The sequence below is a fragment of the Pongo pygmaeus genome, chromosome 1 (genome assembly GCF_028885625.2).
Source record: "Pongo pygmaeus isolate AG05252 chromosome 1, NHGRI_mPonPyg2-v2.0_pri, whole genome shotgun sequence".
Classification (NCBI taxonomy): domain Eukaryota; kingdom Metazoa; phylum Chordata; class Mammalia; order Primates; family Hominidae; genus Pongo; species Pongo pygmaeus.
Genome location: NC_072373.2, coordinates 185,473,890 through 185,483,314, shown reverse-complemented (window position 1 = coordinate 185,483,314; position 9,425 = coordinate 185,473,890). Strand labels below are relative to the sequence as shown.

Here is a 9,425-nt window from a genome sequence, read left to right as displayed (position 1 = left end):
TGAATTCATCCATTTATTCAACTTTCTGGTATGCAAGAACTTCTTTTCATGGAGTGTCACGGAGGCCCTGAGGGAGGAATGGTAAACTGGGGCAGGGATGTGCATAGCTCTAGGAACAGGTTTAAGGTCTAGGCTTTAGAGTTGGGGAAAGGGGAGCTATTACAGATTTCAAAAAGGCCATAACTGGCCTTAACCTGTGCAAAATCTTGGGGGTGAAAGGGCAGACAGGGAGTCAGGCTGGAGGTGATGGAGAAGTGAGGAATATGGGGAGGTCGTGGTAGCAGGGTTCACATTGAGTGGATGTGGGTTCTGAGTCAGGGAAGGTGGTGGCACTTTGTGTGTTGAGACTGGGTTGGAAGAAGAACAGAGCTCACCACATCTCTGGTATGGAGGGAGAGGAGGAAAAGAGCAGTATGTGAAGGCAGGTGCTCAGCTACTGCTTCCTTCTTGGAGCAGGTGACCAAGGAGTTTGGCTATCACTCCCTGCCCATCCCAGGCTCCCTGCTTGGGGAGGAGCCTCCACCAACCTCCAGTGTTTTATGTTTTTAGTTGTGAGTAATGGCTGAAGAAAGCCAGAGAGAAAATAGGAGAAAAAAGGTGGAGCTGAAAATGGAGGCAAAGTCCATGGGTTGGGGACCTAGATGGCCCCCTTCAAGTAGCTCAGGCCTGGCAGCTTGTACTGGGCTTGTGGAAGATTCCCTCTTAAGAGGTGAAATACCTCGGGAAGCAAGCCCCGGCACGGGTAGGGCTTGTGGGTCTGCGGGGCTGGGCCACTAGTGTTCACCTGACCACGCCAGCTGCCCCTACTCCAACTGCACACAGGAGCGGGGCACACGGGGTTTTGCGGAGCACGTCAGCCAAACCAGGGCAGGGAAGGTGTCTTCGCCCTGGGCAAGGCCAAGAGGGACACGTGCAGTCCTGCTGGTCCCACAGCCGGCGGCACGCCTCACTCCTCCCAAGGGCTCATGTCAGTGTCGATGGCCACGCAGTTGTAGGCCGCATAGCGGAGCTTCTCCTCGCATACCTTGGCGCTGTGGGAATGGGGACTTGGTCAGGTCCCTCCATCGCTACCGGGGGTGATGGGGTCCCCCGGGCCCCAAATCGAGCCTAGGAAAAAACCCACCTGGCATAGTGTGGCAGGAAGAGGGTGCTGGAGCAGGTGGAAGACTCGGGCAGTGCGTCTGTGGTCTCGTAGCTGGGGGCATTGAGGGACCACAGGTCAGGAAGATGTGTTGGGGCACATGTACGTGTATGGGGAGGGAGGACAGAAGGTGGCCATGGCACCTTCGGGCCTCCCTCCAGCACTCACCCCAGCTTGTCTGGGTAGATGTAGATCCGTGCTGGTAGGCGACTGCGGCCCGTGACAAAGCGCAGGAAGCGGCTCCGGTCCTCTGGAGGGAGAAGGAAATCAGTGCCCACGTGGATGGTGAAAGAGGGTCTACAACTTCTACCCTGCCTCTGCAACTCAGCAGCAGAGTCCAAACCCAGGTGTCACCCTGCCCTCCTCCACTGACCGTTGGTGAAGTTGTTCAGTGCCTCCCAGAAATACTGCACCCGCGAGTCAGATGGCTCGAAGTCCTCAAACCGGGCTGGTGGAGACAAGGCCAGCATTCATTCTTGGGTCTCATCTTGCCCAGTCCTTGAGCCCCAACCCCTGTGCTGTGCTGTGCTGCCCTGCCCTGCTCTGCCTTGCCTTGGGGAACTCACTGAGCTTGCGCAGAGCATCCACAGTGACCTCTGGATCCCCACACACTTTCTTCTCCAACTCTTGCCAGGTCAGCAAGTCCAGCACAGCCTGTGGCACCACCTTCAGCAGACCTGCCTGCATAGCTGCCACCTGGGGAGTGGGTAAAAGCCTTGGCTGGGGAAGAGGGCACACCTCCCGCCTTACACTGGGGGGCATCACTGTGGCCTTTTAGCAGCAGAAAGGTGGCACCGAGGAATGGTGGGGGCCAGAGTTCTTGGAGTATTGGTGGCTTACAGGCTGTGTTCTGGGTCCCAGGAGCTGGGGCTCAGGAGGGGCCAAAGCTCTCTGTTCTACTGGCCTCTGGGTACTACCTGCTCCTTGCTCTCCTCTAGCCGTGCCTTCTGGACCAGCTGGATGAAACGAGAACGGTCCCCATATCCCACGACGATGCCTGCGCCCCCAGGGATCAGCTCCACCACCTGTTGGTCACTCAGTACAGTGGTGAATGTTAGTTCTTTCCCAAACTTGAACTCAAACGTCTCCTTGTCCATTCCTTCCATCACTTCCAGGAGCTTCACCTAGGGGTTGGAGAGAGGCAGGGAGGTAACCTTTTCACTGTGGAGATAGTCCCTGTCTTTCCACAACATGCTCACAGGGAAGCAGAGACAGCCAGGCAAGGCAGTCCCCATGGAGGCAGCAGGGAATGAGGGTGTCAGTACAAGAGCTGTAAAAGCATCAAGACAACACCTAACCAGCCTTGGAGGCCAGGGGAGGCATCCTGTGGAAAATGGTGTCTCAGCTGAGAACCAAATGATGGCTGGGCCATAAGGGAAGTTAGGAGAGAGAACATCTTGGAGAAAGCTGGAAAGAGCAAAAGGCCTAAGGAAATTGTTTGGCTGGAGCCTGAAAGTGAACCAAGTGGCTGGAGACACAGGGTTCATGTAAGGCCTTTACAGATTCTGCATTCTATCCTAAGCCCAGGGCCGAGCCATCAATGAGTTTAAACAGGGAGAGTGAAATGAATTACTCTGGCTGCATGGAGAACAAATGGGTAAGAACGGAGACGGGGACACCAGCTTTTTAGTAAGTGATTGGCTAAGGAGGAAAGGTGTCCTCAACCAGGTCGGGAGACAGTAGTGAGACAGGAAAAGCAGACAGATTATAGAGGAAGACTTAAGAATGTGGTGGTGAGGGAGAAGAAGGGGTGAAGGATGGCCCTGTGGGCTTTGGGATGGGGAGGAGTGGGACATGGTGCCCTTCTGAGGCAGGAGCCCTAGAGGGGAGTAGTCTTCAGAGAATATAAAGAATACACTGAGCCTGAGATGCCATCTTGGGGCAAACATTGAGGGTACAGATACATATATGGCCCCAGGCTTAGGAGAGGCTGGGGCTAGAGGTCAGGATTTTAGGGGTCACGAGTCTACAGACAGTAGTTGAAGCCATGGGAGTGGACGGATTGGAGAGGGATCTTGTGTGTGGTGAAAGAACAAGGTACAGAACAGCCTTAGGGAGGACCAACCTTTAGGGGCTGGGCAGAGGAAACACTGGTTCCAGGTCCTACTCACCAGCACAGAGTCCACAGCTGGGAAGTCCTTGCTCCAGCTCACCTCCTCACCAGAAAGCTGCTTCCACACAAAACCAGGCAGGGCCAGGACCTGTGTGACAAACACTCCCCACTGTCTTCTCACCCTGAGCTGCCCAGGTTTGGCCAGCCTTTCCTTCCAGGGGCCAGGGCTGATCGGATGGGGGTGTGGATAAGGCTACTCACCAGGAACTCCTTACCCCGAAGGGCAGCCCCCATCAGCTGTCCGATCCATTCATACTTGGCAAAGTCTTGGCAGGAGGGGTTGGGCACATACATGTCCCGAGCCTCACCAGTGCCATTGCCCTGCCCCAGAGACAGAGCTGTGAGCGTGGCATGAGATACACCCTATTTTCCTGGCCCAAAGACTTCCCTGAACATTTTCCACTGGGAACATTTTCCACTAAATGATCCCTTCAAATGCACAGTGGCTCCTCCTCTGTTTGTCTGCCCAGAGGTTGCCCTGAACAACTCAGTCCCTCCTCTGCCCTATTTCTATTTTTTTTTTTTTTTTTGAGACAGAGTCTCACTGTGTCACCCAGGCTGGAGTGCAGTGGCGTGATCTCGGCTCACTGCAACCTCCGCCTCCTGGGTTCAAGCGAGTCGCCTGCCTCAGCCTCCCAAGTAGCTGGGACTACAGGCACGTGCCACCACGCCTGGCTAGTTTTTTTTTATTTTTGGTAGAGATGGGGTTTCACTACATTGGCCAGGCTGGTCTTGAACTCCTGACCTCATGATCTGCCCGCCTCGGCCTCCCAAAATGCTGGGATTACAGGCGTGAGCCACCACGCCCGGCCCCCTCCTCTGCCCCCTTTCTGGCTCAATCTGGCACCTGGGAGGTTTGCAGAGATGGAAACGGAGATTACCTGGTTGGCTGTGCGTACAAAGAAGGGCAGGGGCACGGGGGTATCCGCTGAGCTAGGGCACAGCTCTTCTGACATATCTGCCAGGCTGTCTCGGAAACCACCCCCTGAAATGACAGATGCCCTCAGCTGGGCACTCAAGAGCCCAGCTCCCATAATGGGGTAATGAATAGGTCCCCATCATCATTAGCTGGTGAAAAGCCTCTACTACTTTGATAGGGCAGCAAGCAGGACCCTTGAGATCCTCCCTCAGGGCCTCACCTTGGTCAATGATGCCTTCCGCAATAAATTTACACTCCCACCACTGGTCATAGCGCATAGGCCACCTGCAAAAAACGTGGGCAGATTTGTCATCATGTGGGGCCAGGTGCAGCACAATTCATCAGCTCAGAGACCACCTGGGAAAAGCAGTCATGGCGAGGGGTGCCTCGAGCAGGTGCGTGTGTGTGTGTGTGTGTGTGTGTGTGTGTGTACAAACGGGTGTCCCGAGTAAGTCCCTCACTCTCATGCCATACCTGTAGTCCAGGGGCTTTTCATATTTGTCAGAGGGCTTGAGACCTTCATATACCTGGGGGTAAGGAGAAAAGGAGTCATAGGAAAGCAAGACCTGGCCCCATACTTGCCCCAAGAACTTGTTCAGGTCCCCCTTGGCCTAGCCCCCTTGGCCCTTGACTGATCCTATCTCAGTCTGACCCTAGGTGGTGCAGACCTGGGTGAAGACTGCATTCTTGCAGGCAGGGTCTCGAGAGGGGCAGGCACGGTGTTCCATGGCAAGACGGCGGTTGATGTATAGGCGTGGCATGAAGCTGGGCTTGCTGCTCTCTGAGTCACGCAGGCACTGAGCCACCAGGCCGGGCCGCTGGCGGGACAGCAGTAGGAACTGCTTCACTTGCTAGTGAGGAGAGGTGGCCAGAGCAGGAATGAGCGGGCAGTCAGCCTCTGTCCAGGCCCTGGAACTTTCCTCTCTGCCTGTATCCAATTCCACCATTTCAGTCCAAGTCTAATCCATCCCTGTCCTTGTCTCCAGTCCCTTCCTTAGTTCAGCCACCAGGGAGAGCTTTCTAAAACAAAAAAATCTAATACTCTCATTACCCTCCTTACCTTTCCAACAGCTCCACTACCCTGGGACAAAGTCCTTGCTTCACAGCCTGGCCCACAGGGCCCTCTGCAACCAGGACCTGCCTCCTGCCCACATCCTTCCACCCTCATCCTCTATCATACTCACACCTACCAGCACACTTTTCTCAAGTCATCTTGAGCTGCTGGTAACTCCCTGCATGTACCTTTCACGCAACCTGCCCTGCCTGTGCTGTCAATAGCCCTTGGGTATTCCGTACACTCTGGAATACCAAGGAGGCTGGGGAATAGCCTCCCAAACACTAAATTTGGACCATTTGTTCTGGCTTTCTTCCTATGTTCCCAGACCCCACAAAGGTCTTGCTCTAGAGTAGGTTTTAGGAACTCTGCTAAGGAATAAACAACTACGTGAGCAGGAAGGGGAAATGCCAAGACCAGCACTGGGCGGGTCGGCTCACCTTAATCTCACTGAAGGTGCCCAGTGTGTGGTCCCAGGCAGGTACCAGGTGGTGCAGGACACTATCAAGGATCTTGATGAATCTGGCATGGGTAGATAAAGATTGACTGCAGCTAAAGAGTTTGGCATACATGTAACACCCCCAACTCCCCAACATAAAGGGACAGGAAAAGGCAGGACCCGGGGGCTTCTCTGACCCTTGAACAGCTTATACTATGAGACCTTGGGAACCTCCTCCATGCAGACACACAAGGCTCAATGTTGGGGGAAGGGAAGGGCTCATAGGTCCAGGACCACAGCCACCTCTGCAGGAGGACAGCTCTGCGGTACAGTACTTCAGGGTCGGTGCCTTCCAGGCGTGGATATCGCACCAGACTAGTTGGCTGGAACAGGTCTGCATTCAACCCTAGTTCCCGCTGTCTAGACGACTTGATCTTGACCCCTCGGAGACGAACATCAATCCCATCATCTGGGGGAAGGGGTCAGAGTGAGGTCATTTACGGCACCTGCTGCCTCCTTGGCCCTCAGACCTGGGAATGGCTCCTTGAACGCTCAGCCTTTTGTCACCATTAGCCCCTAGAAACTCGGGACCTTTGGAATCACCTTCTATCACATGATTCTGATTGATCTATTCCTGCTGATTCCTCTGTCTTCCACTAGAACGCTGGGATGCCTGAGGGTCCCAACTCAGTTCCTCTTCCAGGTGAGCCCAACCACCTGTATGGTTTTAAGGCAGGCCTATACCTGGCATGTCCCAGCTGGCTCAGGCCCCAAAGCTCCAAATCCTGGAGTTAGTTCAGCATCACCTTCACCCCAACTCCAAGCCCATCCTCTTCTCTCCACACTCACTGTCTGTTTGCCCCCATCTCCACGCCCGGCTCTCTTTCCCTCCTTACAGCCTTAAGCCTCACCTCGGCACTCCACGATGCGGATCTCGATGATCGGGAGGTGGACGGTCATGTCCTCCAGGACACAGACATCCCCGATCAGGGTCCTGAGGAGATGAGAGTGAGGCACTTCAGATACCTCCTGCCTCAGGCCTTCAGAGACTGCTGGAGTCTCACTCAAACTTAGGCTTTCAAGCTGGGCTAGGCTTGGAACATGGCCTAATTCCCTCCCCAGGCCAGCGTGCTCACTCGTCAATGCTCACGTCACTCAGCTTCTTCAGGTTGTCTCCTTCACCCCCATAGACCACCACCCGCTTTGGCATAAAGTTGTCGTCTGTGGTATCCACTGTGAGTAGCAGCTTCCTGAAGGGTCAGAGTGTGAATGTGAGTCTTTGTGAACCCACAGGGACATGGCTCACCCACCCTGTCCTGCCCAGAGCCTACTTACTTGACAATGGTGCCTTTCTTCATGGTAAGTCGTACCCAGTGCTGGCACTGGGACCCATCGCTCTCCCAGTAGGTATCGGCATTGCTGTCTGTCAGGCAGGACACATTGAACTCCTCCTGGGGAGGGGCAGAGAGGTGGAGTCAGCAATTACTCTCCCTCCCTGCGCTGGGCTTGTGCTCTGGGCCAGGAGCACCAGAGAAAAAGCATAGTGAAGTTGGGCTAACGGGCAACTGGTATGGGATAGGAGGCCGCTAGGTATATAAGGGATTCTATAGACTTCCAAGATGGGGAGCTGAACTGAGTGTGGCCCGTGGGGACCCTGTTTTGGTCCTGGCCTGCAGGTGGGGGTTCTTTCTGGATCTGGCCTTGAGGGGTGTGACTATATCTTGCCTGGGGTGGCAGGAGCCCCAGCACCCACCGTGTAGGAGGAAACGTCTATGCTCTCCACATACTGCTTCACGCTACCCAGGTTCTCATCCTCCTTGCCCAGGTGGTCATACAAGAAGTGGATCAGGTCCTCGTCGCACTCGTAGGTCCATGTCGGGGGTACATAGCTAAGCAACCCCAAGCCCCTAATTAGACTGGGCCCAGATGCAGAGCTTCTTCCTCCCCACCCCATTCCAGCTCACTCACAGTAGCCTTTGTACAGCTTCTGCGTATGCCTCTGCCGGCTGAGGTCTCGATCCCAGGCGATGTGAGTATGTCAGGTCCACCACCTGTTCCCACCTATGGGCACAGAGTAGGGAGTGGGATGGGGAGACATCAGCGGGCAGCAGGACACTACCTCCATGTTGTGTAGCCTTCTCCAGGGCTCTATCTCCCCGTCTCCAGACGCCCCACCCGAGCCCCCTTCACGTCCCGCCCCTTCCTGTTCTTAACCCTGCCTCCGCTCCAGTATCCCACCCACCCCAGGCGGTGGCTGAAGTGTTCCCAAGCCCTCCTGGCCCGGCCTTCTGACAGCCAGCCCCGCTCCTTCAAGTGCAGTACCTGAGCACCGGCCGATAATCCACGCCAAAAAGCTGCTGCTGCCGCTGGAGATGGTTGGGAGTGTCGATGGGTACCAGGCGGGCTCCGCCCTCCGCCGGGCGGCACACCAGCAACCAACCTTCCTGCAGCCCGCAGTCGCCCAGGTGCTCTGCCAGCTGCTCCTGCCGGGACGCGCAGGATGGGGACAGCCGTCAGGGAATTGCCCAGCCGCCTGTCCTGCCCAGCCCAGGGCAAAGGGCACCGAACGCAATGCCAACTCAATACAGGGGAAGAAAGGGAAACAGCCAGAGGTTTCTCTGGCCCCGGGGGTCTTTTACCGGGTCCTGGGCAGGGAAGAGCGCACCTTTGTCAGCTTCACCCAGAGCCCGTGGCCGTTGCACAGCTCCTCGCCGGTGGTGCGCACGCAGGCGCCGCGCCGGAGCTCGATGCTGTCGCGGGCGGCGCGGAGGGGCCCGGAGCCGGTACCGGGGGCTGGGCCTGCGGCGCCCACACGCAGCCCCACGCCCTCTGCCTCCCACACGGGCAGGAGCACGCGCGACGGTCCCGCTGGGTCCTTGTAAAGCTTGTAGAGCACCTCTCGCGGCACGAAAGCCAGCGCTGCCGGCAGCGGCCGCCCGGCGCGGAGGCTCCGCGCTGCCTCTGCCAAGAAGCGCACGCGGCCCAGCAGCTGCCGCGGGGTCTCCAGCACCGCGCCCGGGCCAGGACCCGCCATGGCGAAGTGGCGGAGGTGAGCGCCTAGGGGCGACCCTGCCCGGGGAACAGCTGGCGCGACCGCGGACAGAGCTTCCCACCACGCCCTGCCCCGCCTTTGGCCAGCCTTCGCCGTATGTTCTGGACTAAGCGCACCCCAGCTCTCACCGTATTGCACTGTGTACTCCTACACTCAACCATATTACTTACCTCTGTGCCACCCTAACCCAGCCGACCAAACCCAAGATTGGTGATGGCTACCTGATCAATCTCCCTCTCTCCATTTCCTTGCGACTACCATTTTATCTCTACTGCTACTACCCTCATTCAAGTCACCATTCTAGCTAGCCTGGATCATTGCCAACAGTCATTTTTCTGGTTCTTCGGCCTGCTCTTTTTCCTCCCACTCCCAGCGAATCCGCTGGACTCCCTATCCTATAGGTGGTGTGACTAAAATGTTTGAGACAATGGCCCCTTCCCCTGCCACTGACAGGAGTCTTGAATTATTAAGGTTGATTCTGTTTGTCACTCCTAATCCCAAGGACACTGGTGATCATTATTCATTTTAATATGATTGCTGATTTCTGTTTCCCCAGTCTTGTAGCTCCTTAAAGGCCGGGGCTGTCTTGAGCAGAGCTAACCTCTGCACCTACTATAGGTCCAGGCTATAGTATGGACCTGGCTGAATAAGACTGTTGGAATCATGAGTGGGACTTGCGCCAAGCCTCCGGATACCCAGACCGTCAG

The 9,425-nt window shown here is 56.1% G+C and overlaps 1 protein-coding gene across 2 annotated transcripts; it reads right to left on the bottom strand.

Annotated features, from left to right (window-relative positions):
- Positions 1 to 9,233, bottom strand: HECTD3 (HECT domain E3 ubiquitin protein ligase 3). 2 transcript variants are annotated; one of them, XM_054490326.1, is made up of 21 exons: positions 8,332 to 9,233; positions 7,989 to 8,149; positions 7,635 to 7,727; positions 7,420 to 7,555; positions 7,002 to 7,117; positions 6,803 to 6,916; positions 6,578 to 6,660; positions 5,970 to 6,135; positions 5,668 to 5,749; positions 4,842 to 5,024; positions 4,648 to 4,700; positions 4,394 to 4,458; positions 4,136 to 4,239; positions 3,456 to 3,575; positions 3,253 to 3,342; positions 2,059 to 2,265; positions 1,708 to 1,837; positions 1,515 to 1,589; positions 1,310 to 1,391; positions 1,124 to 1,195; positions 1 to 1,031 (listed from the first exon to the last, which is right to left on the bottom strand). In XM_054490326.1, exons 1-21 carry the CDS (start codon positions 8,698 to 8,700, stop codon positions 947 to 949), a joined length of 2,586 nt encoding a protein of 861 aa, XP_054346301.1. In that variant the 5' UTR covers positions 8,701 to 9,233; the 3' UTR covers positions 1 to 946. The 2 variants fall into 2 exon arrangements, with proteins under 2 accessions (XP_054346301.1, XP_063521458.1); XM_063665388.1 differs by lacking the exon at positions 7,420 to 7,555 and having other exon boundaries at positions 8,332 to 8,782.
- Positions 9,234 to 9,425: the final 192 nt, after the last annotated feature.

What these genes read in the sequence shown, in the direction of transcription:
- HECTD3 (XM_054490326.1), bottom strand. Translation starts at nt 8,700, where the DNA reads ATGGCGGGTCCTGGCCCGGGCGCGGTGCTGGAGACCCCGCGGCAGCTG. An exon ending in AGAATGCAGTCTTCACCCAG is followed by an intron (nt 4,701 to 4,841) that starts GTCTGCACCACC and finishes CCTTACCCCCAG; the next exon opens with GTATATGAAGGTCTCAAGCC. An exon ending in CAGCTGTGGACTCTGTGCTG is followed by an intron (nt 2,266 to 3,252) that starts GTGAGTAGGACC and finishes TCCAACCCCTAG; the next exon opens with GTGAAGCTCCTGGAAGTGAT.